General features: G+C 47.5%; 2 protein-coding genes across 6 annotated transcripts; both read left to right on the top strand.

Moving 5' to 3' along the window:
* Window positions 1-752: 752 nt before the first annotated feature.
* On the top strand, window positions 753-7889 carry clasrp (CLK4-associating serine/arginine rich protein). 4 transcript variants are annotated; one of them, XM_061280173.1, is made up of 21 exons: window positions 753-879; window positions 1564-1703; window positions 1822-1919; window positions 2060-2161; window positions 2319-2398; window positions 2539-2623; window positions 2691-2827; window positions 2958-3054; window positions 3719-3797; window positions 3874-3947; window positions 4167-4208; window positions 4277-4474; window positions 4787-5050; window positions 5104-5286; window positions 5471-5510; window positions 6358-6418; window positions 6497-6555; window positions 6632-6678; window positions 6763-6851; window positions 7023-7047; window positions 7448-7889. In XM_061280173.1, the coding sequence occupies exons 2-21, from the start codon at window positions 1605-1607 to the stop codon at window positions 7512-7514; spliced, it is 1926 nt and encodes a 641-aa protein (XP_061136157.1). In that variant the 5' UTR covers window positions 753-879; window positions 1564-1604; the 3' UTR covers window positions 7515-7889. The 4 variants fall into 4 exon arrangements, 1 of the variants encoding a protein (XP_061136157.1); XR_009714587.1 differs by lacking the exon at window positions 7448-7889 and having other exon boundaries at window positions 6632-6698; XR_009714588.1 differs by lacking the exons at window positions 7023-7047; window positions 7448-7889 and having other exon boundaries at window positions 5471-5514.
* Window positions 7890-8286: 397 nt separating this feature from the next.
* znf296 (zinc finger protein 296) lies at window positions 8287-17097 on the top strand. 2 transcript variants are annotated; one of them, XM_061280172.1, is made up of 4 exons: window positions 8287-8570; window positions 11110-11496; window positions 14245-14936; window positions 15012-17097. In XM_061280172.1, exons 1-4 carry the CDS (start codon window positions 8519-8521, stop codon window positions 15810-15812), a joined length of 1932 nt encoding a protein of 643 aa, XP_061136156.1. In that variant the 5' UTR covers window positions 8287-8518; the 3' UTR covers window positions 15813-17097. The 2 variants fall into 2 exon arrangements, with proteins under 2 accessions (XP_061136156.1, XP_061136155.1); XM_061280171.1 differs by having other exon boundaries at window positions 8288-8570; window positions 14245-17097.

Raw genomic sequence — 17097 nt, 5'->3', positions numbered from 1 at the left:
TTGGGTGTGAAAAAATAGATGAGATACAAAAGTGCTCATGATTTTTTGACTGACAGTTGGATGACACGAGTCCAAAAAAATTCTTGAATTTTTTTTTTTCATCAGAGATGCAAGTCAGATTCAGAATCTTAGTTGTTTTTTTTGTTTTTTTTCTGAAACAGCATAGCTGTAAATGACAACACAGATTGCGGATTGCTCAAGGTCAAACCTGAAAACAAAAAATAAAACTAAGGCTGACATTTACTTGTCTTCCTTTGGCTGTTAAGTTGACGAGCACTAAAAGCATAAACTCGGTGACAGTGTGTGAAAGGAAAGGCCGTTTGTGACAACGGGGATGCAGAAAAGACAGTTAATGGCCAAGTGGATGTGACGAATGTGAACTTTGGCCCGTGCAAACAGCAGCCGGCCGGTAAGGCTTCCTGTAACCGCCCTGCTCACGAGGAAATGGAGGAAACAGAGTGCACGCTGTACACCTGCTGTGTGCCCCAGGATGTCATATATGACGACACGTATGCGTCCAGGAGAGAAGCTTCAACTTTCCAGTCATAAAATGCCACTTATTTATCCTTAAAAATGAAAACTACGGTGTTTTGAAATCAAATTCAATACAAATAATTCTCATTTTGAAAATCAATTATTTTCTCTTTCAAGTTGTGTTGAAGTTTTTTTTTTCTCTTTAGTTTTTTACATCCATTCACGCAGAATCATTATAACGTGAACATATCTGCAGTAACGCTCCCGTCCAGCAGGGGGAGCTAATTCCTCCGCCCGCCTTTAAATACAACGAAGTAAAAAGACAGCGCGGAAGAAGGCGTGTACAGTGGCCTCTCTGGCTCGGCGAATTATAACCCAGTTTTCTAGTTGTTGCCCGTAAAACAGGTAAGCTCTTCCTATTTTAAAAGTCATTCATTTATGTTTATGTAGCATTTCGTTTAGCCTGTACAGTTATTTTCTTGTTTGCTGTGGTGCAGTTAGCCTTGAATAGCTAAGCTAAGCTAAGCTAGCTTTTCAGTGAAGAGGCCCCTGCGACTTTACGCACTGTCGGTCAAATCGCTGCGGCTCCTAACAAACTCCTGTGTGCATTCTAAAAACATTTTCCCCTTTTATATTTGTCTAAAAAAGCGATAAATAATAATGCGAGACTAAGACTAAGGTGAGCATTTAAATGCTGCAGTTTAGCTCCGATCAGATTCCACATACAGTATATTCAAATATGCGTGTCCATTCTTGTACAATTATTAGTAGTAAAATTAATATTAATTAATTAATTAATTAAAATATTTACTAGATTACAGACGAAAATTACAATCAACTCTAAATAACCCTACCTGACGTTTATTTGCAAACTTGCATTGTTCATATCTGATATAACAAAATGACAGCAACATTGACAGGTTTAATGGGGGAAAGTAATTCCATTAGCTTCTTATTTATGACCCCCCCCTACCCCAATAAAAAAAATATACTCCTCCCCTTTTTCCTTTTGCTGGTGCATGATGCAAATGACAGGCATTCCCAACAAGCAAAGAAATCTAGTAACTCTCTGCTTTTCCTCCACTGCAGCAACCGTGCCACGCCGCGCCCCCACCCCCAGCGGCGCCGTCATGTGGCAGGAGGCCCGCAAGCACGAGCGCAAGCTCCGTGGCATGATGGTCGACTACAAACGACGTGGCGAGCGCCGTCGGGAATACTACGAGAAGATCGTAAGTTGTCCTGCAAAAGTCCGACAATGTTCACAACTCTAATCGTTTCGCTTTGTAAGAGTTTAAAGCTTGGGAGCAAAGTTGGCGCACGCTTTCCACATCTGCTCGTTTCTTTTAGAAAAAGGATCCGGCCCAGTTCCTTCAGGTTCATGGACGAGCCTACAAGATCCACCTGGATCCTGCTGTGGCTCTGGCTGCAGAATCTCCCATCAACATGTAAGAAGGCAAAAAAAAACAACACAAGTGATCTTAAAAAGTGACACAATCTGTTAAACAAAACAAAAATATTATTTTCATATCTGGTGAGACTTGCAGCACTAACCCTAACGCTGGACCTTTTTTTTTTTGTCTTAAAGGATGCCATGGCAAGGTGACGCCAGTAACATGATTGATCGTTTCGACGTCCGAGCTCATCTCGACTACGTCCCCACCTACACACCTCCGCTCATCACCACACCGTCAGTTCTTCCTCATTCGTGTTAAACTTTTTTCTTTTCTTTGGAGACACCGACGTGAATATTTTGTATTTTTTTTAACTGCACGATCCTACACATGAACTATTTCAGTTCTCCTTGCATGCACATTGATTGTGTTTTATCACGTCCATCTTTGCAGAAGCGCAGAGCAGGAGATGGAGGAGAGGAAATGCAATTACGAGCGCTACCGAGGCTTGGTGCAGAACGACTTTGCCAACAGTCAGTCACATATTCTCTGACATCCGGCACAGTAGCAAACGATAGTTGTCTCGTTGCATCAAGAGACGAGTTTCAATATTTCGGTGACATCCACTTTCGAGGCGGCAATGTTGTGCTTGAACTCCGGTGTCCTCCCGCAGTCTCTGAGGAGCAGTGTTTGTACCAGATTTACGTGGACGAACTCTATGGTGGCCTACAGAAGCCAAACGAGGATGAGAAGAAAAAGTATGTTCGTTCGATAGCCGAACCCGATTGCGTGTCGTTTCTAACATTGTCCATTTTCGGGAGCCAGGCTGGCGGAGAAAAAAGTTGCCATTGGTTACACATACGAGGACAGCACGGTGACAGAACCGGACCCCGCCTCGGACAAAGATGAAGACAATTCGGAGAACAGCGAATCTGAAGAAGACGAGGTCATCCCAGATATTGGTGAGCTGTGACCTCAACGTAGATTCAGTCGTTCCTTTTTATGTGATGATACTTTTGGGTCCTCGGTAAATGGACCTGTCGAGGAGCTTCGGAATGAACTGAATTGTCGTGCGCGTTTGCGTTCGGGCAGATGTGGAGGTCGACATTGACGAGCTGAACAACGAGCAGGAGCTGGATCTCAACAAAGCGGCCACTCCCTATGGAATGGCTGAAGGAGACTTTGTCAGGTACCCTTTGGATGATTATGCCACATTAACACATCATCACTGCTCTGAAACAGAAAGTAAATCATATAATTTACAATGAGATGAAAAAACAAATCAGTCCAATTTTTTGGGCCAATTTGGATTCTGGATCTGACGATAAGGCCAAAAATAAATCTATTCCTCCTTTAGAGTGTCTCAGCTCACTGAGAGTTGTTACTCGTGCATAGCTGTTCTGTATTTCCCATTAATGGCAGCAGAGGGCGCTGTTATCCACCAGGTTTTCTTCCTGTTGGTTTTTTATGTAAGTTGTCAGTTATGTAGGACACCCGTGAGGCATTTGTGACAACGCAGCGCAGTCAAAATGTGAATATTTTGTAGATTTGGATTCAATTCAGACTATCAATGACCTTTTTTTTACCTGTTAAATATATTTTGTGTCAAGCCATATGGCCATAATCCCACGATAAACTTATTTTTTTATATTTAAGACCTCACAAAGCAAGCCTCGGCAATTTTCCCGCATCAGCACCGACTCTTTTTCGCACTCCGCCATGTTAATGGTAACGATGGAATATTTTTCTGGTCCGACGCGGCTCGAGGCATTTGCCGTTGCGTGTTTATTTTTGAGCAGCCGTGAAAATGTCATTAAAAAGCTGTTTGGCTTGATTTTAAATGTGCCCGTCAGGATGTTGAGGAAGGACAAAGAAGAGGTGGAGGCCATCAAGCATGCCAAAGCACTGGAGGCGGAGAAAGCCATGTACTCTGTAAGGACAAATCGCTTTTTCTGAAGATGTGCGTGCGCGTGTTTTCGACTTTACGCGACATGTTTGCTAATCTAAGGGCCGCCGTTCTCGCCGACAAAGAAGAGAGTTCAGAGAGAAAAGACTGAAAGGACGACAAATCAGCCCGCCAAGGTAAATCCGTGAGCTATGCAAAATAGAACTAGTTTTTTTTTTTTATAGTCAATTTTTCTTTTATTATAATAAATTTTTTTGGTCATTAAAGAGGAACAGATTCTTCTACAAGTCACAGCAACAATATTTGAATTATATTTAAAAAGCATTACATAAAAACACAGCAAGCCACTATCTTGCCATCATGTGTAAATTTATTTCTTCTTGCTCCGCCTTCAGCTATGCCAGAAGAGACAGTCCAACGTATGATCCTTACAAACGGTAAGCTCGCCCTTCCGTCGTTTGTTTCCTCAACTTGATTGTCACAATGATTTCTTTGGATTCCTCAGGCCAGACTCAGAATCCAGCTCCGAGTCCCGCTCCCGCTCCCGGACCCCCGGTCCGGAGAAGATAACCTTCATCACCAGCTTTGGAGGCAGCGACGACGAAGCTGCGGCGGCGGCAGCGGCGGCGGCGGCCGTGGCGCAAGCCGCCGTCTCCCACGGCTCCTTCGCGCAGCACCCCGCAGGTCATAGCAGGGCCTCCCGGTCGGTAACTTTCCCTCCTCCTGGCTTTTTATCGGTTAGTCTGTTGACATGATCACTGGCAAGGGGTGATTCCTCTTATTTGGTGTAGTTTATTGGAGGTGAGGTTCATTCATCTTTAAAGACATTGCTCTGCATGTTGTGCCAAGAGATTAAGGCGATGTTTTTTTCACCGCTGCGGGTATTTTTAGAAAGCTATATCTTCCTAGCTTTGTCAATCAGCCTCGTCAATTGTAAAATCCAGCAGCGGGAAACAATTAGGCCGGGCGCCGGATGGTCGTCGCGACAAAAACTTTGCGTCTGTTTTTCCTTCAGGAGACGAAGATCCTCATCCAGTCGTTCCCCTTCGTACTCCTCCTCCGCTTCTTCATCGCGCTCCTCCTCTTCGTCCTCCCGTTCACGCCGCCGATCGCGGAGAAGGGATGACCGGCGCTCTCGGACCAACTCCCGCTTGAGACGACATTCTCGCTCGTACTCGCGTGACCGGTCCCGGAGGAGGCGCGAGCGGACTCGCTCCAGATCGCGACCCAGAGAACGCTCTCGGGAGAGGAGGCAATATTCTTCGAGGAGACGGACAAGGTAAAGGTCATTTTGGAACTATGCGGGATGTGACCTAACTTTTGGCTTTCCAGATCCCGCTCCAGCTCACGGCAAGGGGGTTCCTCTCGGCGAAGCGGCCGCACCGGTTACCGGCGGGGCGGGAGCAGCAGCGGCGGCAGTCCCTCGCCGTCCCCCGGCCGCCCCAACCACAGCCCCTCCCCTGACAACAGAGGACCCCCTGTTTCTGCTAACATCGTTACCGACAAACTAAGAAAGTAAGTCCACGTCGTCCTCTTTGCTCTTGAATTCAGCAGCACCTTTGATTACCACCCGCGGTAACGTAGCAATTTCATCTCGTTTAATATAGACGATGAAAACATGTTTATTTTGTCTACTTAGTCAAAGTTCCCGTCGGACGTCCGCCCTAACTTGTCCACGCTTCCTTTGTCGTCCCTGCAGGCCTGAAACAAGCGGTGGTAAAAAGACGGGAGCTGCCAAAGTCAGTAAGAATTTGATGTGGCCGAGCTTTCTCGCTAAAGCCTCCTACACCTCCCTCATCCCTGACAGGCTGACACGGCCGGCGCCGCGGGTCCACCACCCCCTTGAAAATAATCTCACTTGTGTTTTTAACCGTATCCACATGCCTCCATCTTACAAGGGTTGGCAAAAAAAGGGGACTGGACTCCATGACCGTAGTTTGCATCTTGTTGTTAACTTTTTTTTAAGATTTGGGTTTCTTTCCTGCTCAAACACAAGTGATGATGTCTGGGCTTGTTTCAACAAATGAACATATTTCAATGTCTCTAAACCGAGATCATGGAGAGAGAGATAGTGGTTGACTGTCAATCATTGTGGACATTTCTTTTTTTTTTTTTTTTATGTGAGCTGTCCTCGTCCTCCTTTCTGCTGCTGCTTGTTCATGTTTTCCTGGCAAAGGATCCTCGTCGTTTTGCATACACGCCAGGCCTCTCTCTCTCTTAGTCAAGAATTGCGCTCGCCCTCCCGCGTTTGACTCGCCTGCGGTGTTGTGACCTGCCGTTTTTCTTGCCTGGCCAGGTTTGAACAGCCCACTGCTGGGTGTGTCGGCGGCAAAGCGCCACTGGCTCTTTAGTGAACTCGCTGGACCTGAACTTGCTCTTGTTTCACGTAGCGTCCCTCGACTACTCCCTCGGCTGTCCTCGCGCATTAATGTCACCCTTTTTTTTTTTTATCTATTCCTAATTTGCCGGACACGTGCGGCAAAAAGGTTCCGAAAAATCATAAAGCGCTTCTTGCGTCCTCCAAAGTGTCCACTTGAAATTGTGTTGACGGCGCTGTCGCTAATACAAGCGTGTTGCTGCCCACAGTCCAAGCTGACGCCCCAGGAGAAGCTCAAGCTCCGCATGCAGAAGGCCCTCAACAGGCAGTGTGAGTACACCAACCAAGCTGAAGCTGTCTTTTTTTTTTCCACGTGATATCTACTCAACGGTTCCCCCTTTCCTGCAGCCAAGGCGGATAAGAAAGCGGCTCAGGTGAAAATCCAGCAACAGGAGCACAAACGACAGGTGCGTGTTTCTTGTGTGTCGAAAAAAAAAAAAAAAAATCCCGTCCGCCATTTCCTCACATTGATTGTCCCAACAGGAGCGAGAGGGAGAACTACGAGCCATGGCACGCAAGATACGCATGAAGTAAGGCCGTGCGTGTGCACGTAGGTGGACCGTTTGGTATTTGAGTGTGTTGCAACGGTCCGACCTGGAGGCTTCTGTGTTTAGGGAGCGTGAGCGGCGCGAGAAAGAGTGGGATGAATGGGAGCGACAATACGGACGCCACAGCAGCAACTCGCCCTCTCCTTCCAAACATGGTAAGGCTCCGAGGGTCGGGCAGCAAACATTTACCAGACTCGGACAATAGAGCCGCTTTCTTTAAAAAAAAAAAAAAAGTTCTCGTGACCAGATCGGCCCAGATGTTTAAAAAGTGATGGATTTGGTTCTTTTGAGTTCTGATGGCGCCTCTGTGTGCTCTTGTCCCTCAGGTCGGGATTCCAGCTCATCCAGAAGGTATGTGAGGATTCCTCTTCACATCTTTGTCCTGGTCACCGTTATTTATGCCTTATTAATAGTCCTCTCTTAACTTGAATCCATTTTATTTATAGAGCACTTTAAAAAAAAAACATCTGAGACCAAAACAAAGAGCTTTAATGAATCATAACATTTCAATAATACTAAATAATGAAGTACTATTTTGTTTTTTTTTGGGGGGGGGGGCTAAAAAAACAAAACTAGTTGGTGACTTAGAAACACTCCTGCAGCATCTCGAGACCAAATTAGGGCTGAAGCAGTTTACAGAATAACTCCATGAGAGAGAAGAACAATAATAAATTCAACTTTGATGTCCAAAGTACTGATTGATTTCCATACTTTTTTTTTTTTCTTTCTTCCCCTCTCCTTGTATTCTTAGGAGATATCGGTCCCACTCACGCTCACGTTCCCGCTCCCGTTCCAAAAGTCCGTACAGCAGATACTGACCTGAAATATTGGAGGAACAATAAAGCAGAACATAAGCCAGGGTCACTCATGTTGACGCAAACATGTATGTATGTAATATGTTGTAACACGGGTTTACGTCGGAATTATGACACCGCATTTCTCATATTTGGTTGGAAAATATGCTGCAGGTTATTAAACCGGTTTGCAGTTCTTCTTAAAGCCCTCGCCACTCGTATTTCAGAGCGACTCACACATTGAGCACCTTTGACCTCTTCCTCTCTGAATATTTTCGATTTCTTTTCCAAATCACACCGATTACATCAAGTGTCTCTCGCTCTTTTTTTTTTTTTTTATAAAAGCGATAATCCCTGCTCTGTCATGTCCCAATAAAAGTGTTCATGAAACAAAACAAATATTTATTTTGGTATTTATTGTCTCTCATAGACTTGTCTTATTTTCGGTGCGAGGCTGCTTCGAAATATGAACGCCATTATTTTAGTGCTGTGCCGAAAAGCAGAAGTGAATAGTCTCGTGGGGGGACACCTGTGGAACTGAAAAGTGGTTTCTCTGGAAAATAAAACCAAAACGGCCCCCCATCAGGTCTTTAAACTAATTAAAACCCTACCTCGGTTTACTAATTCATTTTCTATTTCAATGAACATTTACTGGACACGTGACATTACGTCGCGTCGTAAACCGAGGAGCCACTTTCAAGCGAGACACGTGTTTGTCCAGAGGGGTCGTAGGTTGATGGTGATGTGGGCGTGGTTTGCTGGCCCCGGCCACGCCCCCTTGTTGCCCTCCGCTCGCCGGCTGCGTGAAGGAGAAGGAAGACGCGTGAACTTGAACGCAGCCTTGTCAGTCCAGTCCACGCAGGGGAGGAGACGGCGAGTAAGCACACGCAGGCCAGTCCATCTTATCGCACAGCGAGCACCTGGACCGAACCGGCTTTTGTTTTTCCTCCCTTTTTTCTCAGTGTTTGCTTGATATTGTAGTTTTTTGTGTGTGTGTGTGAGGGGGGTAGCGCGGAGGCATCGACGCGATGTCCAGACGCAAACTTGGCAGCAGACCGCAGCACCTGAGTGCAATTCACGGTAAGAACGAACCAAGCATGGAAAGAAATGGCTCTGTGGGACTGGGAAGTGTGGCCGGCCGGCCGGCCGGGTTCGGTTGTAGTGATGGAGTGCTTCGTGAAATGGAACTATGTATGATGCGTTTCGTCCGTGACACTTTGTTGACATCACATAAGGAACCGCGAATGCTTGGACTGTTTAGAGTCAATATTTCAACAGGACGTTCTCCGCTTTTTTAAAACTAACAGGAAAAATTCCTGATAAGTTTGGACTACTTATTTTGGCTAAAAATAAAAAAAAATGTTTCATTAAAATATATTTTTATCTGGCTTGTTAGTATTTCAAAACAACCAGGAAATGTGTATGTATTTTAAAGTAAACCTTTTTTTTTTTTCTTCTCAAAAGTAACCACGAAACATTTAGTGCGTGCGAAGGTTGTATGACCACAGTCCTTGCGTGCGCGCGTGCGCGTTCCCGCGTCCGTGTGGCCGCGCCTTGCAAGTCTGCACAAACAGCCGCAGCTCAGAAACAGGAAAGGTGACATTTTTGAGGAACAACTGGCGAGATGCGGCCCCACACTGTACTGTCTGTACCTGTCCTCATTCTATTCTATTACAGTGCAGGCAACAAGGTGTGCCGGTGTCCGGTGTTGAGCAACAGGCCGATTTCCTTCGTGGAAAAGGCCGCTTAGGCCCGTACTCGCGTCATAATATATACAACCTGGACATTTGAGACTTAAATATATATATTTTTTAATGTGCTTGAGTTGCAAGCCGGTCTAAATGAAGCCACGGAGCACTACATTGAACTAATTATATATTTTTTAATTGTAAAAAAAGACATTACTATGACTAAACTCTTAGTGGTAGACGTCCATAAAACTCAAAATTAAAATGTGAGATCGAACTACAAAATGGCCGCAAAAAAAAAAATTAGTTAGCCCACTGTAGTTTTTAATGCACTTTTGTCCTCCAACTGATATCTCCCTTTTATTATTATTATTTTTTAAGAATGAATGTTTGTCTGACGGCTTCTTCGTGGCACTCTTTTGGCCTGGTTTCAAAGTTCTTGCTTCTCGCTCTAACCACATGTGTCAGGTATGAGGTCACATGTCACATTTGTGAGCTTCAAACGCACACACACGTAGGCCCGGCCGCTCTTATCTTACTCCTTCGGTCATTTTTTTTTCTCCCCCTTTTATTGCATTCCGTTTCCTGTTGAGAAACGCTGCGCGGTTTGAGTCGAGGGGTGTGAATACGGTGGATTTTAAAAGTCTACACACCCCTTTTCAAATGCCATATTTTGTAATACTAAAAAATGTACAACTCGTACAACTCGATTGGGAGGGGAAATAACCCAATCTTTCCAAGAGAGGAAACAAAACAAACAACTGAGATGTTTGCAGAAGTGAGCACACCCCCCCTGTAACTGGGGATGTGGCTCCGTTCAGAATCAACCAATCACGTGAACTTCATATCAGGTGCGTGAAGTTCGGATGTGATTGGTCATTTCTGAACACTTTTTTATCAGTTGAGTTGCGCAGGGGATGCCCTCATTAATGTTGAAAAAAGTTCTGAATAGATTTACCTCATTTTATTTTTATATCATTCAAACTCCATGGGGTGTGTAGACTTTTTATACCCACTGTCTAACTTGAAATCACACTTGTGGGCTGAAAATATTTTCAGGGGACTTTCTCTGAGGTTTTATTTGGTTTTGTTTTTGTTAACATAAAAGGTACAAATGCTCATTACAGCCACAAAAAAAAAAAAGCTGATTTTTCAAAAAGCTTCTCCACCGTTGCACTAGAGGATGTCATACGTCATTTGAGGTGAATGAGGTGATGCCCCAACCCAATACCCCCCGCCCCCCCCACCCCGGTGTCTGTGGGTTTTGTGAGCGGGCCGATCAGTTCTGGGTCGCTTGAAGGAAGTGGTCAGTGGCCTGTGAGCAGTTTGACCTCATTGTGCCGCTCCCTTTGACTGACACAAGCACTTGAAATCCGCCGCAATGCTTTAACGTCTGATACGTACCTGCCACCGGCTTCTACTTGTTTCACTGACGTGTTTAAAATCTACCGTGACGTCAGTTTTGAATGCTACTGTAATCATGGGACAAATATGTTTATTTTTGACCAATTAGGATTATTTTTAGCCCGATTCTAATAGTTGGCAGAATAAAATTCTGATTTTGCAGGTGTATTGTTGTGTCCAGTTAGCTTAAAAAAATATTCAATATAACAATAGATTAAATAAAACCATTTCCTTAAAATATTCTAATACTTTTAAAATGTCATTTCTTATACCTCTATTTCTTTCCAGGTTTAATAAACTTTTACTTAAATCTTTTAATTTTTTAAAATATATCTCACATATATGAACATTTTACATCTTAAATATAATAAATATATAAATATATGTATTTGCACATTCAATTACTACATTAAAACATTTCTTAAAATCTATCTTATTTCAAACGATGTACTTACAAATGGCTTGATATATTCTGACAATGAAATATATTTATGAGAACTCTATGAATGTATTTCCGTGTTTCTTAGAATCTCCTGACACAGCGGACGGAGGTGCCCTCCTGCCACAGGACCACCTCCCGACCCCGCACATCCTGACACCCGACGGTGGCGGCGACCTCTTGACCTGCGGCCAGTGCAGCCGGGCCTTCCCCCTGGCGCACATCCTGGCCTTCATCCAGCACAAGCAGGGCGGCTGTCTTCCCCGAAACCAAGCTTTGGAAGCTGGCGCCGCGCCCCGCTCGCCCGCCCACCGAGCCCTGCAGCGTCATTGCGCCTCCGACGGGACCCTAACGGCCGCCGTCGCAGCGCTGGGGCAGGGCTTCATCGAGCTCAGGAGGGAGGAGGCGGAGGCCAGGGAGCGAGCCTGGGGGGCGGAGCTTGGGTTGAAGGTGAAGGTGGAGCCCGGCAAAGCAGGTGAGGACTTAGAAGAAAGGAAAAAGGCAGGTTGCTAATTAGCCAGGCTGGTTTTTTTTTCATTTGTTTACACCCCCAACCCCCTTCCGTACGAGTCCAGCTCATTAGCTAGCCGTTGCCATTAGCAGGCCTTGGTGAGTTAGTGATGCAAAAGCTAATTGTGCAGAAAGCAGTGGCGTCAGGAGGTTTTCTCGGGGTCCCCCAGGAGGCCTCCTGCCACTACACCGAGCACCTGAGCTCTAGAGCTCCGTGCCCCCCCCCCACCCCCTTCCCATACTCGCCACCAATCCCCTGCCTGCTTGTCTCGGAGGTGACCAGGTAAACATGTTCTGATTCCCGAGGTAATACAACACATGCCGAACATAAAAGACGCTCGTATGTAGGGAGGAGAAAAATAATCCAATTTTTTTTCCCCCCTCAAAAATGAAAATCCAAAATCCTGTGTGTTGTTTTTTGTTTTTTTGTGGAAGTTTTTGCATTTGTTGTTTTACCGGTCTGATTGGAAAGAACGACGATATGAATCTCAAACAGGTTTGATAATTGGTTTCCGAGCTAAGCCTAATTAAAGGGACATTTATTCAAAGAAGTTGTTCCACAGTTCTGTAATTAGAACGTCTGTTGATGGATGGATAGAATGACGCAGGCCAGCGCCTTGAGGAAGGAATGAAAACGATGGGCATTTTCGAAAAATTTCTCTCAGGCGAGAAACGGACGCGGCGGTATCTCCAAGCAGGTATACGAGCGTCCCTCGCGCACATGTCGAAACCTCCCGTGTCGTGTGCACACACACACGTTAGCAGTTCCTTCCTTTGTGCAACGTTTGGGGAGGGGGGAGGGGGGTCATCTGCCTGCACCATTTCCGTCCATCTGCAAAACTCAAATTGAAGTTGAACTCTTTTATTTTAGCGTAAGCCGGTCGCTTAATACTAAAATATTCCTGGACAGTATTATTGCTTGTTTGTAAATAAAAAAAAAAAAATCTTTTATTAATTTGCAGTCGCAATTATTATTATTTTTTTTAAATCGTTTAAGGAAAAAAAAAAAAAAAAAAGCTCTTTGCCAAGAAATGATCTCATCAGTACAACAATAACACCTCCATAATAATTGACGGCCATTTTTGGGCCTGCGACTTTTTGTTTTGGAAAGCGTTTGGCGGCGAGCTGTTTTGAGTGAAAGTGAGAGAGCGGTTATCCCGCAAGCAGACACGGCCCTCCTTTTCTTTTTGCTGACGCGCACGTGTGTGTGTGTACGTGTGTGTGTGTGGTGGTGGTGGGGTTAGATTGGAGATGGATTACTGAAGAGCCTTGTGCATCTGTCTCGTTCCTTTTTATTTATTCTCCTTGTTTGTTTTTTTCGGTTTTGTTTTTTTATTCATCTCCACCGCCACCCTCCTCCTCCTGCGCACTTTTCCTTCTCCCCTCTTTCAATTTCTCGCCTCCCCTCTCCGTCTCGACCTCCCCGGGGAGAAGAGATTCTGCCTGCTGCTCGTTAGTGCTCCCAGCCAATCTGCATTTTTAATTAGTAGTTATTGCTTCTGCTTAATATTCAAGTGCTACCCCGGGCCAAATGGGAATCCTTACACACCAGGATAAAAAAAAGAGAGAGAAAGTGGAGGGGAAAAGAGAGAGAGCGGCTGGGTATTGTGTTTCACTGCGGGACCACAAGACAAAAGCCACCATGGAGCCCCCCCCCCCCTCACTGCTGCCCCCTCAGGGATAGATTTGGGGGGCGGAGGGCTTGGAGGATGGGTCTCAAGTACAATCCAAAGGGGTGACATATTTTCACGGTGTCCTCCCCTCCCTTGCACTACTTTATAATCTTTTTATCTCATTTTCTTTTTTATCTCCCGAGCCCTGACCTACCTATCTCTCTTTTCCTGCTCTCACCCTATTTTTTTTTCTTTTTCATCCCAACTTTTGCTGGCTCTCTCCTCAGGCTAGGTTAAAGGACAAGAAAAGAGGAGAGGAAGAAATAGGGGAAACAGTTGCTCTCTTTTTTTCCGTCTCTCGCCTCCTCCCCTCCAGTCAGATACAGACGGATTTGACTTGAGGAAACATGAAAGAGGCTTATAGCAGTCGGCTTTGAAGCGCTCGGAAAGAAAGGAAAACGGAAAAATAGAACACTTTCTCCCTCCCCTCCGCAATTTGGAGATGGTCTCTCCAGTGTTGATTAATGCAGAAAAAGGCCTCATTTGTCAAGCGGGCTGAGTCAGTGGCTCATTTGCATAAGGCATTGCTTTTCCACGTTCTGCTAATTAGCAATTTGCAGCTTAATTGGAAAGCGGCTTCTCGCTTAGGAGACAAAGCTACCCGACGTATAAAAATATCCGCGAGATGTAACCCCGCCGACGCGCTGGAAAAACGCCGCGCTACCTCGCCGGCCTCTCGTCCACGTCGAGGGTGGATGCGCTCGTCGTGTGTCGTTTTGCTGACACGCCATTTGGGATCAGCGCCATTTTATGATAGATAACTACATAACTACCCATCATCCCCTAAAAATACACAACTTCATTGTGGTGTTTTTGCTCACTGTTAGCTTGTGATTGACGTTTTCCATTTATGTTAGCATTAAGCTAACCTGATTATTGTGTTGGCTCATTTGCATGAGACAGGACCGCCCCCTCAAAGACTCATTTCATCCAGGCTCGATCCTTTTTGACAAAAGTGTGTCTCAGATATGGGAACTTTTTTCTCGCCCCAGGTCAATCGGGATCGGCCCCACCGTGACCCGCTCTGTTTTGTTTTCCAGGGTCCGAGGAGCCGTCCTACTTCACCTGCCAGCAGTGCGAGGGTGTCTTACCCTCCGCCTGGGCCCTGCTGCAGCACGCCCAGCACGCGCACTCCCTCAGCATTTACCAGGAGGAGGAGGACGACGAGGACATCCGAGCCAGTCTGAAGGAGAACAAACCCGCGGCGGCCACGCTGGACCCTCGCCACCTCAGTCAAGCGCTCGCCTCCGCCTTCCAGCCCACCCTGCGCCTGGCTCGCCCCCTTCAGACTCCCGCCGCCGTGCCCCCCAACAACCTGCAGGCTCTGAACTTCTCCGAGCTGCTGCGGGGTCTTGCTGAGGGCACCAACAACATTAGCAACAACAACAACCCTTCTGTCAGCTCGCCGGGGGGCCTGGCGTTGTCCCCGTCCTCCTCCCCGCCGGCGGCGTCCCCCTTCCCTCAAACGGGAGTCCTCCACTGCGAGCTGTGCGAGCGCAGTTTTCAGACGCCGCGCGCCCTCTCCGCCCACCGCCGGACTCACGCGTGCGAGAGGCCGTACCACTGCGGCGTGTGCGGCCAGGCCTTCGCCCAGAGCGGCCATCTGGCTCGCCACATCAGGAGCCACCACCACCGGCAGGCAGCGGGGAGCGGCTATGAATCAGCCGATGCGTTGGCCATGGACACCACCAGGGGAAGGTTCCAAACGCAGCCAGGGAAGGCCACCATGGACGTGAGAGCGCAGGGTCCCTCTGAGTTGGACCTGACGGTGCCCAAGCTCCCCGCCGTGATGCTCCTCCCCTCGCAGGTCAGACCCTCAGAGAGAGAGCTGCTGAGACTCTACCAGAGCCAGAGGGACGGCGGCGAGGAGGAGGCCGAGGCGCAGGGGGACCCCCGGCGCGCCTCACCTTGCGCCAGCCCCTCCGAGGGCTCCCTGGAAAGCGGCGAGACCGGCGGCAGCGGCGAGAGCGGCATAGCCAGCGGCAACTGCACGCCCAAGCGGCCCGAGATGAGCGAGCGGCCCGAGATCATCGACTTCAGCTCGGCCAAAGTCAGCGAGGCGGTGCAGGAGTGGCAACGGGAGAACGAGCGGAGGAGCACCGGCGGAGGGAGCGCCGTCGGCGCCCAGTCCGTCCCGGCCGTCAAGAAGAAGAAGGACGAGGCCTGCGAGTACTGCGGAAAGCAGTTCCGCAACAGCAGCAACCTGACGGTGCACCGCCGCAGCCACACGGGCGAGCGGCCGTACCGCTGCGGCCTGTGTAGCTACGCCTGCGCCCAGAGCTCCAAGCTAACGCGGCACATGAAGACGCACGGTGCCCAAGGAGCCAAAGCGCCTTTCCTGTGCCAACTTTGCGCCGTGCCTTTCACGGTCTACGCCACCCTGGAGAAGCACCTGAAGAAGGTGCACGGCCTCAGCCACGCCAGCGTGGGCGCCTACGCCCAGGCCAGCGCCGCAGACACGTTGAAGGCCGAAGAGGCGCCGGAGGTTGTGAAGATGGAGGAGGAGGAAGCCAGTCTGGATCAGGTCGCCGATACGGACAGGGAAGAACATCGGCGGGAGGAGCGCACGGGAAGTCCAGCTCCCGTGGCTTTGACTCCAGCTCCCTGAGTGCAAACTCAACTGGACTGAACAGGCCCCTACCATCAAAAAAAAGAACCCACGCAAAACATGGGTAGAAAAGTAGCAGAACCGAAGCAATTGTATGCAAAAAGAAAAACGAAAAGCTCCGGGCTGAGAAAGTGCCTCTTTGTTTGACCTCAGAACAAAACGGTGACATTCAACAGGGACATTTGCAGAGCTGCAGAACAGGAAGTGAGCTACCACAGTCCACGCCGACACAGGAAACCAAGTTGCAGGTGATGCAAAGGCGCCATTTTATCGCTCTTCCGTGCGACCCGCCGGACAGGCGGCCATCACATCATCCAGATGATTGACGCTAACGGATATGTGCGCAGATTTTCTTTTAAAGACTCGGCAAATAACTTCTGCTGTCTTGCTGGTCTCAAACGTCGCGTTTACCGCCCTCCCGGCGAGGTTGCGCTCCTGACTTCTTGCGACAAATTCGAGTAGACCTTCTGGTGTGAGCTTTTTTTTTTCAGGATTACTTTCTATGCAGCAAAAGTGAAATTCTCTTCCCCCTGTTTATTACCTTTCTGTCCTCGTCGTTTACATTTATCAAACGCCCGGCTGTTAGGAGCCTGTGCATGTTTTGCAGCTGTTATTATTTCCTGGTTCCGAGTGTTTGTGTGTTTTAAAATAATTTGTAATTTATGAACGTTGCACCTTGGTGCTTGTGGAAGTGAGAGTGGAGAAGGGCACTTGAGTGAGCGAGCACTTGTTTTTCACTATGCGTGTGCGTGCAAGGACTTGAATTGTGTCCCACGCGTCCTTTTGGATCATTGTGTCGAGAAGAACTCAAGCAAACCTTGTCTGCATACACGTGCGACTGAGCGTGTGTGTGAGAAACTGTGTGTGTGCAAGAGATAGTGTGGGAGTGTGCGTGCGTGAAAGGAAACTGCGTGGTTCGTGTGTGACTGAATGAGTGGGCTGAGAAACTCTCCGAGAGAGTGCGCGAGTGTCAGAGACAAAGTTTGTGCGCGTGCGCGTTAGCGTCTACCTGTGACAGTGAGAATTGCGCATGCGCGCATTTGTGACCACTGTGTATCCATTATCAGGGACAGCAACAAAAAGAAACTGTGTGTAAAAGCAGTGTAACTGTTCAGGGATCTTATTTTGTACATAGATTGACAATCTTGCTGTTTTTTTTTGTTCTTCTTAACTGCCTGTCGCTGTTACATGCCTCCCCAAACGTCTCCTGCTGATTGTTTCCCTTTAGACTCAGTACTTGCTTGTCCGACACTGTTTTGGAACCTCAATAAAAAGATGAGGTGTA

Source organism: Syngnathus typhle, linkage group LG6 (genome assembly GCF_033458585.1).
Source record: "Syngnathus typhle isolate RoL2023-S1 ecotype Sweden linkage group LG6, RoL_Styp_1.0, whole genome shotgun sequence".
Lineage (NCBI taxonomy): Eukaryota > Metazoa > Chordata > Actinopteri > Syngnathiformes > Syngnathidae > Syngnathus > Syngnathus typhle.
This window is presented reverse-complemented; position numbering and strand designations above follow the sequence as displayed.